An 18,890-nucleotide genomic window follows, 5' to 3' on the forward strand; every position below is an offset into this window, starting at 1 on the left:
ATCGGTACTTATGCAAGGTGTTCTCTTCAATATACATAAGTGATTTTTTGTAAAGACAATGAAGCTGACTTTACTTGTTATAAACTTGTTATTTTCATGCCCGACCTTTATCCAAAAAAAATTATGTCGATATTACACAATCACAAAAAAAATTGAAATCATATTCTGTGCAAATAATATAGAAAATTTAGTTCTTAGAATTTAAGATACATGTTAAAAATCACAGCTTGACGTCACCGTATTGGCCTTAACAGTATTTAATATGTATTTTAAAAAACTTACTGTTATATATTTTTTAGACAGTGACACTTAAACAGTCAATTTTAAAAAATTTTAAATTTACTAGATTCAACAAAACACTTTTTAAATATGGTCGCAATTTTAAGAATTTGTTATGGGCCTTTTGACGCTTTTGGAGTTATGTCCCACAGAATTCAGAAGATTAGAGGTCTTTTAAGTAAGCATATAACTGTTTATTCAAGTTCTATTTTCAGTTTTTCCTATTACTATCTACCTACTAATTTTATCCTAGTTTGCAAAACTATTAAATTGGCATTAACCCGGGAACAGTCGCGCTCTATTCTGTCACGTAATCGGTCGCGCGTTAAATTTTGTCTAAGAATACGAATTTAGCTATAGTATTTTTATTTACTTGTAATGTTAGAAATATTATTTCTAACAATTATTAAATCAATTTTTTCTCACCAAAGCAATAAATTCCAAAAAAGAAGACGAAGAAGAAAAAAAATAAAAAAAATAAACCTACGCATTGCTACACCCTTCCTCGAGGCACTTACGAGTGGAAAGTTATGTTGCAAAATTGTTCATCAAGTTATCACGAAAAAGAATAAAATGTTAAATTTTTTCTAACAGCGCGACTGCTCGACGGTTAACAATCACAGCGTTGATCCCTACTTTATCCACAGAGAACGGCAGTTCTCACCAGTGGCGCACAACACCCCTACAAGCGACACTATATATACACGAAATTTTCGATTTTCTAAACCTGACTGAATTGAAAATTGGGCCAAATCCCATCTTAAAGTATAGGAAAAGACTCGTCCATCCATATGTTACATCTCCATTTTGGTCCAAGGGTGTGGATTTTACGGCCCTTCCCATTTAGAGTCTGTTTTTCGTTCTCGTACCCAAAACTCCCAAAAATTTCAAAAACTTAAGCTTGACCTTTGCGGCTTCTGATAGCACAGATCATTACCTTTCCAACGCATGTTTAATTTTGAAAATCGGTTATACCATTCAAAAGTTATCGAGCTCAGAAGTATGACTCAATTTTTATTTAAAAAAGGGAAAATGTTTGTATGTATGTATGTATGTATGTATGTATGTATGTATGTGTGTGGAAAAGTTACACCGATCTGAATTTTTTTTTCTGTGTTTCAAGAGGGTGTGAGGGCCGATTTAGAACCTGTATAATTTTTGACTTCTGACTACCCGTAAGCCAGCTAGAGGACTAGGTAGATGTATATCTTAACTTCAAGGAGAGACAGGATAACTGCAAATACACCAAATCAATAGGGTTGAGTTAAGCTTTGAAATGGTGCTTAATTGATCAACCTGAAATATACACACTGCTCACCATAGCCGAAAAACTGAAAAATGAAACTTTGAAAATTTTGGTTTTTCGACAATTACTCAAAATTTCAACCTATGAATTGCGCCAATAACTGAGCGTTTGTAGGAGGACTCAGGACGCGTCTAACGGTGTACATCTCGTATCTGACAAAATTCTAATTTTTTAGTTATAGGCTTTATAAATATGATCAAATCTATTTCTTATGGGAAAAACCCTTTTTCAAGCTCAATAATTCCTGTAATACGTTCAGTTATCATACTTGATTTTGGATGCATCAGATACTACTTGTCAATACGTTTTAAACTCATGTTTAGTGATCAACATCAGTTCAGCCGTTCAGAAGTTATAGAGCTCCAAAAGTATAATTAGTCCAGGAACTGAAACTTTTCACTTCGCAATTTTTACAGAATGGATCGATTGGCTTGAAAATTTGACAATAAGTAGTGGATAGTCCAAGTATCAAAACTATATGATGTCGAAAGACGCTTTTACCATGGGGTGGTTGCCACCCCATCTCGAGGGTGGAAATTTTTTATTATATTTTGACCGCAAATGTTGGTAAAAACATTAACTGTAAGCAAAAAATGTTTTATATTTTTTTGATAAAATTAATAGTTTTCGATTTATTTGTTATCGAAACTTAGTTTATATCGAAAAAATCAATGTTATTAATCAATCATGGTTTATGTACCTGTAGTGGTTACAATGCTAAGTTTGATTGGCCAATCTGAGTTCATTTGCCGGCCATAATTACATAATTATTAGGATGGCTGGGATATGAACTCGGATTGTCCTATCACTGGTGTCGTAAGTACTAGATCATTTGGGAGAGAATGCGACCAAGGCGACCCCAGAAAACGGCAATTCTCGCTAGTGGCGCACAACCCCTCTACATGCGACACTATATATATGTTATAGTCAAAGCCCGAATTTCAGGCACTCCTAGGTTTGACTAGGCAATCCTCAGGTCTGACTGACGGTCTTAGTCAAAGCCCGAAATAATTTAAAGTTTCGGCCTTTGATTAGTCAAACCTAGGAGAGACTAAGTTGGTCAGGCAAAGGTCGAAATTTAATTTTATGAAATCGGGGTTTGACTAGTCAAACCCCGATCAGCTATTAAAATGTCGTAATTTGTTAGATTAGGTTTAATAAAACGTCATTTTTTGATTTTAATGTTTATTATTTTTATATTGTCGTAATGAAAATAAAAAAAATTGTGTTTATTCTACCATGTTGAGGCATTTATTATGGCATTTAGAGTTGCACAATACGTTAGACCTTTTACACATACGTAATTTGAAAGAGAATTTCTTATTGCAGTAGCATTTTATAAATCTTTGTCCTCCAAATTTAGAATCTTTTGTACTAATTTCTCTTAGAGACAGAGACAGATTAACGTCTGGAACATCTTCGAAATTAGGAAATTTCTCTTTGCATTCTCTTATTCGATTTCTTGAAAAAAGTCTGTTTATTGGTCCGTATCTCGTACCAACTCTATATAAACCGTCAATTGTTTTATCTTGTTTATGCTACTCAAAATATTTCGAACATCCTCTTTGGCTCTATCAAAGCTGGGGATAGGGATTGTTACAGTTTTTCCGGTCGAAATTGGAGGACATTTTTTTGCACCTAATTGTTTCATAGCACTAGCCTGGGCATGAAGACCTTCAATCGCATTTCCTTTATTTATTTTAATCTTTTCTGTCTCAGCACAACGCATGCTCGAACGCATGAAAAGGAAATGATCGAAATATTTTGGGTATTATACAAGATAAAACAATAATTGACGGTTTATATAGAGTTAATACAAAATACGCAACAATAAACACACTTTTTTTAAGAAATCAAATAAGAGAATGCAAAGATAATTTTCCTAATTTCGAAGATGTTCCAGACGTTAAGCTGTCTCTAACTGGAGGACAAGGATTTATAAAATACCACTGCAATAAGAAGTGCTCTTCAAAACCATGTAAGTGTAAAAGGTCTAACGTATTGTGCAACTCTAAATGCCATAATGCCTCAACATGCGAGAATAAACACTATTTTTTTTATTTTAATTACGACAATATAAGAATAATTACAATTAAAAAATGACGTTCTATTAAACCTAATCTAACAAATTACGACATTTTAATAGCTGATCGGGGTTTGACTAGTCAAACCCCGATTTCATAAAATTAAATTTCGACCTTTGACTAAACAACGTAGTCTCTCCTAGGTTTGACTAGTCAAGGGCCGAAACTGTAATTTATTTCGGGCTTTGACTAAGACCGTCAGTCAGACCTGAGGATTGCCTAGTCAAACCTAGGAGTGCCTGAAATTCGGGCTTTGACTATAACATATACACGAAATTTTCGATTTTCTGAATCTGATTGAATTAAAAAATTAAAGTTTAGGAAAAGACTCGCCCATCGATATGTGAACATTTCATTTTGGTCATAGGGTGTGGATTTTACGTCTATTGCTATTTAGGGTCTGTTTTTCTTTCTCGTTCTCAAAACTACCAAAAATTTCAAAAATATAAGTTCAACCTTTGCGGCTTCTGATATTCTTGTTCTCATGATCATTTTTCAGTGCGTCACAGTTTTTCGATTTCTCTCTAATGCATTAAGTTAGATGAGACGGAAAAAGCGGTAGCTCCGTGATTAAACACAAAAATAATGCAGCATTACAATGGTTATATACATAAGATGTCTATTCCTAACCTACGTTTGATTCGTTGATATTTAGAAAGCGCGTTTTTTCTAGCCAATCAAATACTCGTATTACGAACATTTGACGAAAACTTCGTCCATTTTGGCCATTTTTTAGAAGTGTCAAAGAGTCAAGTGACGGTTATTAGGGGAACTGCGGGTATTACCGCCCAGCGGCAAATACCGCCCACTCTATAAAATATCTTAAATATAGAGAAATAGTAACTTTGGCAACGTCGAAGTGACGCCACGATACTACTGAGAGAACCATGCAACAAGGTCGCCGTCCATAAGCATATTTAGTTGTTTCAGAGAAGTCAACGTGTTTTGTGTGGTGCCACTATAATTTTTAGGAGTTCGAAAATAATTTGTGAGTAACTTATTTTTATACTTAATATACTGATTTTTTTATTAATTAGTAACCGGTCCTCTTATATATATGAATCGAAACAGTTTCTTTCAATATTTTGAGAAATAACGATTAACAATTGTTTTGTTTGTAATATGGCGATGGCGGGTAATTTCGCCCAACTTGGGCGGTATTACCCTCCAGTGGGCGGTATTATACATTGATTTATACATTTTTAATTTAGGATAAAGAATGCCAAAGACAATGATGAATTCGCGGAAAAAGGCAACATGGAGCGCAGAACAGCTTCAGGAAGCTATAAATGCAGTTAGAAGCGGAAAGGGGAAAAGGCACAGTGCAAGAGAGTTTGGTAATATATGATCTTTATTTTTTAATCCATTTTCTAATTTTCTTTTTTTCAGGTATCCCATATTCTACATTAAAAGATAGGTTAAATACAAACAATGCTTGTGCAGCACAACTAGGTCGTCATCCTATATTTTCCACTGAACAAGAAAAGCAAGTGGCTGATCGCTGCATCTATTTGGCAAAGATGTTCTATGGTCTAACGGCCACTGATTTACGAAAAATCGTCTACGAGTTTGCGGTTAAAAATAATATCAAACACTGCTTCAACGATGACAAAAAAATGGCCGGTAAAGACTGGCTTCAAGCATTCTTAAAACGACATCCAAATCTTAGTTTGAGAAAACCCGAGGCAACCAGTTTAGGGAGAATTTCGGGTTTTAATGCTGAAAGTGTAGGCCTTTTTTTCAAAAATTTAAATATAGTTTTAACAAAATATAACTTTCAAGCCTGCCGCATATTTAATGTTGACGAGACAGGCATTACCACGGTGCAGGTTCCATCCAAAATTATAGCTCCAAAAGGTGTCAAACAACTGGGAAAAGCTGTAAGTTGGGAGAGAGGTCGAAATATAACTCTGTGCTGCTCAGTAAGTGCATCAGGGATATATATACCTCCGATGTTTATTTATCCTAGAATCCGAATGTCGGAACAGCTCAAACGCAATGGACCGGTAGGTGCCATCTATGAATGCTCGGCCAAAGGCTGGATGACTGTAGAATTATTCTTGATTTGGCTTAAACATTTTAAGAAACACGCATCTACTTCGAACGACAACCCAGCATTGCTGTTGCTAGATAATCACAGCAGTCATTGTTCTTTATCTGCTTATGAATTTTGCCGTGAAAATGGGATCATTATGTTATCGTTTCCGCCCCACACGTCTAATAAGCTACAGCCACTAGATTTGACATTTTATGGGCCGCTAAAATCTGCGTATTCAAATGAATGTTCACTTTATATGAGACGAAATGTTCACAAAAAAATAACACCATTTGATGTATCTGAAATTTTGAATCGAGCATTCGTCCATGTAGCTACCATGGAAAAAGCTCAAAAAGGCTTTGAAATAAGCGGTATTGTTCCATATAGACCAAATATTTTCACGGACGAAGATTTTTTGCCTTCTACCCTTTCTAATATTCCCGCTGTTGAACTACAACTTCCTGAAGATGAACTTACTCCCTGTACCTCAGAAACAAATCGAGTGCCTTCAAAAGATGCAGTCTTGGAAACAAATGAACCTAATGTTATTCCAAGTACATCAAAAGCCAACGAAGCTCATGCAGATGTCACTCCTTCAACATCAAAATCAGGCCTTGCAAATGAAAGACAAGGAGATATATCGATTGAAGAAATGACACCGTTGTGCGTCATAACTGAAAATAAATTAAAAAAGAGGGGTAGAAAATTAGGCATTTCAAAGATTTTGACGGCGACTCCAGAAAAAATAGAACTGGAGCAAAAAGAAAATAGAAAAATACAAAAGAAAGAAAAGCAAAAACTTTCAAAAAATGTAAAACACGTTAATAAAAAAATTAAACGTGTTACGAGGAAAGTCTTCGATGATAGTTCTTCAAGCGGTTCATCCCTACACGATGAAATGGAGATTTGTAATGACCACAGTTCCGATGATCCCAGCAGCGACGTAGAAGAAGAGTGCATCTATTGTGGCGAATATGGAAAATCGGAAATGTGGTACAGATGCGGAGTTTGCCATAAATGGGCGCATAAAGAATGTAGTGGTTACGATAATCACAAAAGTTTTATATGCGATTATTGCAAATAAAGTGTAGTTTGAAATGTTTTTTTACTTAAGTATTTCTTTTAATATGTTTTTTTATATAAAAAATATATAGATGTTGTTTGTGCGTAAATAATTATTTTGTGTTTGATTTTTATACAATGTAAACCCTGGGCGGTATTATACCATCAGTGGGCGCTATTATCCGCATAGTCTGATAATTCCGCCCAAGTGTAGGTTTGTGAAAATAAATGTCATACTCCGCAAAATAAAATAAATGAATACTTTTAGGCTTAAATAATTAGAAGTGGATAAAATGACTCTATTTTGACAGTTGACATTTTTTTTCAAGACCTGTAGTTTTTGATTAATTCAATAAATTGCTTAAGTGGGCGGCAATACCCGCACTTCCCCTATTCAGGTCAGTATTTTGTGTACCTGTCATTTTGAAATTCGAATTCGACTTCCCTTGTGTTTCACAACGTTTTTGTGCATTATTTTGTGTTTTGGTTTAGAATTTAGTTCGTTAAAAGTTAGTCATTGGCGTGAGGAGACTAGAGACATTCGAGATGTACCGAAGAGTGCTAAAAATCTCATGAGTAGATAGAATAGCCAACGTGGAGGTAATGAGACTTACGCATAGGGAACGAGAAGAACTAACAAATAAGAAGAAAACTGAGATATATGGGACATGTGATGAGAGATGTATATCTAATACTCCAGGTCATTATGCAAAAAAAAGATCCGATCCATAGTAAGGAGACGTAACTCATGGCTGAAGAACCTTAGGAACTGGTTTGGATGTAATAACAATGAATTATTTAGAGCCGCGGTTTCAAAAATAAAGATTTGTGTCATTTTTTAATGTTTCCATATTTATAAATTTAATTAACAATATTGTTTACTTTTTAATTTTATTCCCCTTTATAAAAAATACCTACATGTTAACATATTGTGTAAAAATCAAATCTACTAAATTACTAATTAGTTTAATTCCACAAGCTTTTCACCTATGGCGAAGTACGATTCTGGCATCTGTCAGATTCGTCAATAATTACATGAAATAAGTCTCGACACACCCAATACAGTATGTGACGTCATAATTAATGACGCACTGAAAAATGATCATGAGAACAAGAGTAGCACTGATCATTACCTTTCCAACGCACATCTAATTTTGAAAATTACCAGAGAACGGCAGTTCTCGCCAGTGGCGCACAACACCCCCACATGCGACACTATATACAGAGTTGGGATAAAGTATGGAACCAAGCAAAAATCTTTGAAACGAAAAGAACAATATTTATGAAACTTTGCATGCAAGTACAGTGACGCAAAAGGCATCTGATGCCATATTTTTTGTTACTACTCCACTTCCGGTTTCACCGAAAATACCCTTAACTTATTTACTTTAAATGAGACACCCTGTATATTTTTGCAGATTTTAAAAGAACTTGATATTTTTAATTCATTCATACCAAATTTGGAAGAAAAAAATATTAAAACAAGAAATAAATCTCTTTGCATTTAAAAAATAGGTTAATTTATACGTTAGACCAATGATATTATAAATAAAAAAAGTACTTTCAAATATTGAAAATGCTTGCCGTTCACCTCCTGACAACGTGCAAGCCTATAAATAAATTCGTGAGTATCTTTTTGCAAGATTTCTCCACGTATTAGTTCACATTCATCAATTATTCTTTGTCTCAAATCCTGCAAGCATGTTGGTCGCCTAACGTAAACACGTGATTTTAGATAACCCCAAAGAAAAAAATCTAACGAGTTGAGGTCCGGAGAACGAGCGGGCCACTCTATGAATCCTCTACGCCCAATCAAATGATTTAGAAAATTCATCTCCAAAAAATTAAAATTCACCATAATCGATTTATTATTAATATTTCAATACGATCTTTTTCACTTAAATGAACTATTTTTAATACAAGTTATTTCTGTCAATTAGTTTAGTAATGGTTTTACCTACTATACTAAATTCAAATAAGTCATACAGTGCACGTAAACAATTTACTTCCTACTACGTTGTATTAATACAAAAAATTATCTACAGACACTTTTTAACAAATTTTTTCTTTCATATATGGTATGCATGAATTAAAAATAATAAGTTCTTTTAAAATCTGCAAAAATATACAGGGTGTCCCATTTAAATTAAATAAGTTAAGGGCATTTCCGGTGAAACCGGAAGTAGAGTAGTAACAGAAAATATGGCATCAGATGCCTTTTGCGTCACTGTACTTGCATGCAAAGTTCCATAAATATTATTCTTTTCATTTTAAAGATATTTGCTTGGTTCCATTCTTTATCCTAAACCAGTATACACGAAATTTTCGATTTTCTAAACCTGACTGAATGGAAAATTGAGCCAAATCCCATCTTAAAGTTTAGGAAAAGACTCGTCCATCCATATATTACTTCTCCATTTTGGTCCAAGGCTGTGGATTTTACGGCCCTTCCCATTTAGGGTCTGTTTTTCGTTCTCGTCCCTGAAACTCCCAAAAATTTCAAAAACTTAAGTTCGACCTTTGCGGCTTCTGATAGCACATATCATTAACTTTCCAACGCATGTTTAATTTTGAAAATCGGTTGTACCCTTCAAAAGTTACCGAGCTCAGAATTAGAACTCAATTTTTATTTAAAAAGGGGGAAAATGTTTGTGGATATGTATGTATGTATGTATGTATGTGGAAAAGTTACACCGATCTGAATTTTTTTCTGAGTTTCAAGAGGGTGTGAAGGCCGATTCAGAACCGGTGTAATTTATGACTTCTGACTACCCGTAAGCCAGCTATAGGGCTAGGTAGATACAAAATGGCAAATTTTTTGGGCGTATATATCTTAGGTTCAAGGAGAGACAGGAAAATCGCAAATACACCACATGAATAGGGTTGAGTTAAGCTTTCAAATGGTGCCTAAGCGATTAAGCTCAGACATACACACGGCTCAGTATAGCCGAAAAATTGAAAAACTAAACTTTGAAAATTTTTGTTTTTCGACAATTACTCAAAATTTCAACCTACGAATTGCGCTAATAACTGAGCGTTTGTAGAAGGACTCTAGTCGAATGTAACGTTGTTTACCTCATATCCGGGAAAATTCGAAATTTTAAGTTATACGCTTCATAAGTATGATCAAATCTATTTCCTATGGGGAAAAACGGTTTTTCAAGCTCAATAATTTCTGTAACAGCTTTAGTTTTGATACTTGACCTCAGATGCATCAGATACTACTTGTCAATACGTTTCAAACTCATGTTTAGTGATCAAAATCGGTTAAGCCGTTTAGAAGTTATTAAGCTACAAAAGTATAATCCAATTAACGATTATTCCCGAAATGGTTTATGTAGTTGTAGTGGTTACGACGCTAAATTTGATCTGCAACGGGCAATCCGAGTTCATTTACCGGCCATCGCAATATTTTTATTCAATCTATTTCGACCAGAAAAAAAATCTAGTGTACATTCGATGGACACTAGATCATTTGGGAGATAATGCGACAAAAGTGACCATTTATAAAGCTTAACGTGTAATCGAGAAAAATTGCATTCAACTTCATACATTTAATTTGTATATAACTTGAAAAACTCCTGATACAAGAATAAAAAACCGCTAAACGCCGTAAAAATGAGTGGCGCATACAATATTCCAGCTACAAAAGATCTGATATGAAAATTTTGTGGCGCGAAAATGTATTTTCATTTTGATGCAAAACAAAATTCTAGTTTTATTTTAAAAGATTTTTCCGTAATATTTGCTAAATTTGAAGTAAACGCGCCACAAAAGAGTTTCAAAATTCAATCTGTATCAAATTTACTCTTTTGTGGCGCCTTTACTTCAAATTTAGCAAATATTATGGAAAAATATTTTAAAATAAAACTAGAATTTTGTTTTGCATCAAAATGAAAATACATTTCCGCGCCACGTAATTTTCATATCAGATCTTTTGTAGCTGGAAGATTGTATGCGCCACTCATTTTTACTGCGTTTAGCGGATTTTTATTCTTGTATTATAAGTACATTGATCATTGGGAACAAGGGTTCAAAAAGTGAAAGATAATTTTAAAATACATCCAGAATAATTTTGAACGTATCTACAATTTGTGGAAAAATCCACGTGTTTCCTGTGACATTTTCCTGTGAAAATTAGATTTTCCATGAAAAAATGGGGGGCTGCGATTAGTTTCTGAGTCCTGCCATATCCATAGAATGGCAGGATACTCTTGATTTTATGAAAAACAAATTTTAGGCAGAATGGTTGCAAAAGGGCTAAGGGAGAATATACATACAGTGCGCTGGAATAAGTGTTACCCCTCCCTATTAACTTATTTATGTTTAGCACATAAGCAAAACGCTCAGACAGGTCGATTTTTAAAATAATCATAGTATATTACAGCATCAATGTTTCGAACTTTACGCGATCCCTCTTCAGGTGGCAGGCATAACTTTGATTTTTTTTAATAGGAAAGTGCATTATGTGACACCTAAATTAAAGCTTTTGAAATACTGATTACAAAAATGTAGAATACTTTAATCCTGTTTGACATCGTAGGCGTAAAATTTTGGTCGAATTATTTTTAAATGCATTCATTTTTTTTTCGAATCCCGAGAAAGATAATAGGTATTTTTGAAAAATTTAAAAGCAGAATGAAAGATTACATTATTACCGAGGGCCAAAATCCCTAAGAATAACCAAAAAGTTTCTTTAGAATGAAATATTTTAAATTAAAAATCACACTAAATTTTCTCTCTTTTTACCCCTGTAACTTATTCAAATAAAGTTATAGAAGTTTTAAGGGACTTTTAACCCTCGATAATCTTTCATACTGTAATCTTTCATTCTGCGTTTAAATTTTTCAAAAATACTTATTAGTTTTCTCAGGAATTGAAAAAAAAATGATTGCATTTAAAAAAGATTAGAACGGAAATTTTGCGCCTACGCTCTTTTAAAGGTATTAAATTATTATACATTTTTGTAATCAGTATTTCAAAAGCTTTTAAATGAGGAGTCAAATGATGTAGTTTCCCATTTAAAAAAATCAAAGTTATGACGGTCACCTGAAGAGGGATCGCGTAAAGTTCGAAACATTGATGCTATAATATACTATGATTATTTTAAAAATCTGCCTGTTCGAGCGTTTTGCTTATGTGCTAAAAATAAATGAGTTAATATGGGGGGTAACACTTATTCCAGGGCACTGTATATGGCGGCCACGACTCTTTAATGGTCACCTGAGGCTATCAACATTTGCGAATTATGAGTTTATATTATTATACATTAATAATTATTAAAGTGGATTTAAACTTCACCAAAACGTCACAATGTTTTATTTACAAAGTATTAATTTAAATGCAATAAATATCCAGTCATATTAATTTCTTTGGAATAATATTTGGTTTTATTATTTTTAGAAGCTTTAAATGAAGAAGGCTATGTCGTACAAGTCTATAAAATAGATCTTCTTAACATGTTACAAGTAATATTGTTTAACAGAATAATATTTCAGTGCGATGTACGAAATCTTAAATTCAACATGGATTACGAAGATGATAATGTATGTAAGATAGCAGTCAGTGCTATAAAGGAAGCTATACTTAGAATGATGACTAAAGTTCAGTTGTCCAGTTATGTTATGGCTAAAAAAGAAATAAGAAGCAAAGATGTTAATAATACTGGAAGTAAAGAGAAAACTAAAAGTAATTTTTCATTTAGAAAAATGTGTGAAATTAATAATCAAGATCTTTTAGATATAAAAAAAGACTCAATATAAAAAGAATCAAATGTAACTACCAGAAAGCCTGTAAGAAATAATAGTTACGAGAAACTAATTAAAATAAATATTTGTTTAAAAATTGAGATGTCTTGAGTTTTTATAATTTATTAAATAATTGTTTTCCTTTAAAAAAATCCATATCTTCGCAAACTATTTATTATTATTATCCACTTGTAGGCCATGCGGCTAATTATTTTCTATGATGAAAATTTACTCATTTCAGATATCTGCTGTATCGAAGGGAATGAACTCTGGAGGCTCCTCCTGTGTTATCGCGCCCTAGGTTGCCTAAAATATGTTAGAGTTTCTAACATAGTTTGAACTCCTAAGTGGAGCTTAGAGCTTCAGTGAAAACGCACCATCGCATCGGGTTCTATTTTGCGCTAAGGCCTTCAACTCATTCCAAGACTTTCCCTAACCTTTCATCTCGTCCCCGATGGATCTTCTCCAAGTTTTTGCTGGGCAACCTCTTTTTCTTGTTCCTTGGATATTCCACTCTACGGCAGTCTTTGCCATACTGGAGCTATTTTTTCGGAGTTTGTAAAGATCGAACCCCACTTTCTGGACTTCATTTCATTTTTTACCCTCTTTTGTTCGGTCAGGTATAGTAGATCTCTTCTCCTACTCAAGGATATAATGACATCATAATGTTTTATTGATTAAGTATGATTGACCATTTAACTCCATTCTGAGCTTTGTGAGATACTTCCGGAAAGGAGAGTCCTGTGATTATTTATTTGATCAAATCACTATGAAGGAGACCTGCATATTGAAGGCTTGCCCATATGTTTCTGAGTTCGACGATCCAGTGGTTACTTATATTTGCCTGTGCTGTAGGGGAGACCGGGGCAAAACGGGATACTTAAAAAAGAAAAAATAGAGAAATAAAACTAAACTGTGTATTAAAAAATAACAATGTCAGACAGGATCACTTGCTATTAAGGTTCGTAGAAATGACTTTATTTATAATCCAAATTGCTTAGTTATTTGGTTATAAAGAACTTAACTTATCAGTGAGAAATTCCCATTTTGCCCCGGTTACGGGGTAAAATGGAAAATGCTACGGAGCAAAATGGGAATGTATTTTAGTCAAGCTGACAGAGTTCACAAATATGAGCATCTTCCCACATAACAATGATGTTCGTATCATGTTCTAAGCATATACTACCAACATTCGTCGGAGTATATTCTGTTTAGTATATGCGTAGTACAAGCATAGCATGTACCTTAAAAAACATTCTAAATTTGATGTTCTTTGCATATACTTTAAAGTATATTCTCGTACCGAATATACTGAGTACATTCGTGTACGTAGTATATCGGAATATTCGTAAAAGTTTATTCTTAGAATATACCTTTATCGAATATTCTTAGCACATACTTATAAGTACATTCTTAACACATACTTATAAGTAGATACTTTTAAAATATCTTAAAAATAATATGTATGTATAATATAGGAAGTATGAATAATATTAGCCTTATCAACTTCGTTATATTTTAGAATAATTAATAAAATTTATGTATGTATGTAGTATTAGACGAATTTCATTTCAAAATTGTTGTATGGTAAAAAAGTTTAAACATTAATTGTATTAACGTTTACATAGATACTATTAAAAATTCGTTTTCATAATTGAAATGACTTTACCATTTCGAGTTTATCATGAATCATGAGTATTTTTATATCCTTGGAATTTGAATTTAGGTACATTCAATTCAAAATGGACCATTTCGCAGAACCAAAACGTGCCAAACTGCACAACCAAAGGCTTTGGCGTTGCCAACCGTCGAGTAAGCTTTTTCCGTCAACTTACCTTAAAAATTCCCACTTTTATAAAAAAAACTTTCCTCCTGTTTTCAAAATCGGAGAAGATATGTTTAATTATTTTCAAATATTTTGATTTTTTCTTAATATTTTACAATTTGGAATGGATAAGTTATGTACCTTTTGAGTTAACTTTTTCCCTTTATCACCTTTTATGTTGAAAATTCCCGCAGAAAGGGAAATTTCTCTCCGTTTGGCAACACTGACCACCGATGTTATTCCACAATATTCATACATTCATATCCCCCATCTGACCATTTCTTACCTGAATGGATCAAGGATAGGAAAAAACCGTAAAATATGAAAAAGAAAAACAGGCATTATTTCATTATTTGTATCATCTATGGATCTATGTAGTGTTGAGGATGAAGACGAATGATGTAGTACTAGGACTAAAGAACATACATACAATAGCTTTTTTTTTAATATCTTTATTTTGTTTGCGGTGCTTCAAAATACATAAAATATAATCTATTTTGGTAACTCATTAAATAGGTAAGTACATATAAGTATTATATAAATTTTAGTTACTTATGCATAGTTTAGTTTAGCTAAATATATAATGATTTATATAAATAACTAAAATTTATAAATATGTACTTACTTTTTAAGTAATATTGTAGAATGTAGGTACTAACTACATTCTCATTTGCAATTAAAATATGTAAATATAATAAGTATTTGGTAGAACCAGTAGAACCTAAGATGAGATTAGGTGATGCTGAAAACATACTTCTAAGCAATATAGCACTTTCTTAGAATATTCTTAAAAATATATATTCTTCCCATTCAAAGATGTGCGGTAGTAGGTACGTTCTAAGTATATAAATAGAAGGTTTATAGCACTTCCTTGGAATATTCTAAAAAGTACCTTCTTGGTATAAACTAAAAAGATGTGCGGTAGTATGTTCTAAGTATACACATAGAAGGTTTATAGCACGTCCTTGGAATGTTCTAAAAAGAACATTCTTGGTATATACTGAAAAGAAGTGCGGTAGTACATTCTAAGTATATACATAGAACGTTTAAGTACTGTAATGTAGTATATACTCAGTATGTGCTCTGCACATTCGCAATGGTTATTACGCATATTCTCAGTATATACTTTTTCTGAAAAGTATGTTCTATGAATCTACTAAGAACATGAAATTGTTATGTGGGTTTGTCTTCATCCTCAACATATGCGCAGAATTTGTGAGCCCATCCATGGCACATGACACTACACACTACCCATCCTTCAGTTGACTGGAAATATAAGTATCCACAGTAGATGCAACCACAATCTTCACCATCTTCTGATGAGTCAGTGTCCATCTCGTTTTCTTCTTTAGTTTTCTTTGATTTTTTTATTAGTTTCAGTTCTAGTCAGATTCTTCATACAAAGTTTTAATGCTGTAAAATAGTGGCAATTTAGAAGAGCGGGGCAAGATGGGATAATATCCCGTCTTGCCCCGACCGCTTTGCCCCAACAGATATTATTTCAAATAAAATTAGTAATTTCTAACGTAAAAGCTATAAAACGGTTCGCAGCACGCAGTATTAAAATTCAGTAATATATCTATCATATTTGAATGAAAAACGTGATAAAACTTGATTACTCATCTTATCTCACTTTTATAAATATCACCAAAATTTTTAACAAAACAAAAGAAAACGGATTTTATGTCTGTGAAGAAGCAAACTACGTGATTAAAAGTTTCTTTCTAATGACTGAAGTGAGTCAACCCACGTTCGTTCGAATGGCGCCATTGAAGATATTATGACGACTGTAAGTTATGCACACCGATGCATTTCCCGTTCTGCCCCGAGCCTCGTTTTGCCCCGGTCTCCCCTACACACTACTGGACTATTTTCTTCAGCTTAGCTACATCATGTTTCGCCTCACTTAGTTCCGTCTGTTTTACTTCAAAGTAAAAGCGTTGAGTAGCGTCACTCGCAGTCCAGCGTTCAGTCAGAGCATCATTCACAACATATATTCTTCTGCATACATTTATCTTCCAGAGACTATATTCTTCTTAAGGTTCCATCTTCTATATAAGGTTGGATATCAACATGGTAATTCTTATTTTGCTTACAGCAGCTTTAAATAGTTGGTTCGAGCTCAGACTGAACCATTTTCTTAGATTTCGTAACTAGGAGGTTCGTCTTCTTCCTACATCTCTTTTACCTTTTATTTTGCCCTTTATAATCAAATGGACCAGATTATAACGGGGATCTCTTACTATATAACCAAAATATTTAAGCTTTCGCCTCTTAATTGTCTGTATAATTTCTTCCCCCTTATTAACCCTATCAAGGACTTCAATATTGCTAATTTTGTCTACCCATGATATTCGTAGATTATACCCTTCGATAACACCAACGTTCAAAAGCTTCCAATTTCTTAGTCTCTAATTACTTCAATGTCCAGGCCTCAGATCCGTAGAGCAAAGTTGTAAAAACTTAGCAGCGCAACGTTATTCTTAGATCCATTTTTAGGACTCTACCTAGTACATAATATATGTTTCATTTTCACAAATTTTGCCCTTGCTATTTCTATACGGCTTTTAGTCTCTAGTGTTTAATCTGCGTTTTGACTAACCAATGTTCCTAGATATTTGTATTTATCTACACTTTTTATTTTCAGAAAAGTGGAACAAGACATCACTGAAACCCAATTTTAGTTTAGGAATGCCATGGGTACACGAGAGGCATTATTTGGATTTAACGTCCTCATGCAAAGATGTATGGATGTAAATCAACCACTCTAATGTTTGTTTTATTGATTACAATAAGGCGTTCGATAAGGTCCGACACAACCATCTTATACAGTTGCTTAAAGATAAACACATTGATAAAATAGACTTAAGAATAATAACTCATCTGTACTTTAACCAAACAGCAAAAGTCAGAGTAGTTAAAGAACTTAGGAGGAAGTAGAGATAAAAAGACGCGTAAGACAAGGTTGCATACTCATACTCCCCCCCCCCCCTTATTGTTCAATCTATACTCGGAAGAAATAATTAAAAAATCACTCGAAAATGTAACAATTGGAATAAAAGTCAACGGCAGACCCATTAACAATATCAGATATGCCGACGATACTATACTACTTGCAGAGAATATACAAGACCTACAGGTACTCTTAGATAATGTAGTAAATGCCGTGACCAGACATCTCGTAACGCGACAGTTCGTAACCGGACAATTGGTAACGGACAACTCGTAACAGCGACAGTTCGTAACAGCGTAACAGCGTAACCAGAATGGTCCAAAAAGCCTAAAGAAATTTGTCCAGGCCAAAAATATTGATTTTTACAATTTCATTAAAAAAATTGTTAAAAAAAATTTGGACCACTTTTCACGTGGGCGACTTCTTGAACCTAATTCTGGGGTGTCTCACGAATGTGGTTATGGAAAAAATCTCATGGGAACAACGAACCGGCCGTTTTCGCCTTGTCTAAATATATTAAAGGTCTTTAAACACATACAAACTTTAAATATTTAAATACATACAAACTTTTAACAATATTTTTAAAAGTTTATCCCTCTTATTGTTCCTTATATTTGCATATATAGGTACCTACTTAGACAAAGGAATAATGAAGTAATTCGTGAAATCTTTAAGCCGACAACTATTTTTAGACATTCCTAACTTCCTAAGTAAACATTTTTCTAAGTAAAATTATTTTAATAATTTTTATTTGCGTGTTTAAATACTTTTATTATATTCTGAAACACAAACTATGAAATGCCTTAAAATGTTTATCCTGATACTGATTCGTTAAATTGATAAGCATATCTAATTTAATTTACAACAACTGTAATAACAGTAGTTTCCACGTTAACAAAAATAAACAGCAGAATTTAATTTGGACGTTACGAATTGTCCGTTACGAACTTTTATAGTTACCAACTGTCGCCGTTACGAACTTTCCGTTACCAATTGTCCGGTTACGAACTGTCACGTTACGAGATGTCATGGAACCTCTAGTGAGGATGCTAGTGAGGAAAGCGGACTAACGCTTAACGCTAATAAAACAAAATTTATGACAATTTCCAAAACACAACAAGACATTTTAAACGTAAGAGGGGTGCCAATAGAAAAAGTAAAAAAATACAGATATCTTGGTACAATTATTAATGAGAATAACGAGTATACAGAAAAAAATAAAAATGAGAATTGGACAAGCTAGAGCAACATTTAACAAGATGAGAAGAGTATTATGCAGTAGAGACCTTAGTTTGCAACTCAAAATGCGAATACTACGTTCATATGTGTTTTCGATGCTGCTGTATGGGGTGGAGACCTGGACCCAGGGCCGTAACTACGATGTTAGGGGCCCCGGGGCAAATGTTATCTGGGGGCCGCGCAGCGGAAGGCGGGGTATGGAAAAATGTTCGATATTTAACCCCTTGAAAACGCATGTTAATGCATTCTATTATTGAATATGGTTTATTCTTGTACTTACGATCTACATATTGCCATTTTAGTTGACCAACACAAAAAAAATTGAAATCACCATATTTTGTATTCGCTTTAAATAAT

General features: G+C 33.5%; 1 protein-coding gene across 1 annotated transcript; it reads left to right on the forward strand.

Annotated features, from left to right (window-relative positions):
- Positions 1–308: 308 nt before the first annotated feature.
- Positions 309–12,617, forward strand: LOC114329224 (UPF0728 protein C10orf53 homolog). Its single transcript, XM_028278266.2, has 2 exons — positions 309–457; positions 12,173–12,617. Exons 1-2 carry the CDS (start codon positions 370–372, stop codon positions 12,529–12,531), a joined length of 447 nt encoding a protein of 148 aa, XP_028134067.1. The 5' UTR covers positions 309–369; the 3' UTR covers positions 12,532–12,617.
- Positions 12,618–18,890: the final 6,273 nt, after the last annotated feature.

This window comes from Diabrotica virgifera, chromosome 1 (assembly GCF_917563875.1).
Source record: "Diabrotica virgifera virgifera chromosome 1, PGI_DIABVI_V3a".
Taxonomy (NCBI): Eukaryota; Metazoa; Arthropoda; class Insecta; order Coleoptera; family Chrysomelidae; genus Diabrotica; species Diabrotica virgifera.

Coding starts and splice junctions, on each gene's coding strand:
- LOC114329224 (XM_028278266.2), top strand. CDS start 370: ATGGTCGCAATTTTAAGAATTTGTTATGGGCCTTTTGACGCTTTTGGA. Junction 458..12,172: donor GAAGATTAGAGGTCTTTTAA/GTAAGCATATAA, acceptor TATTATTTTTAG/AAGCTTTAAATGAAGAAGGC.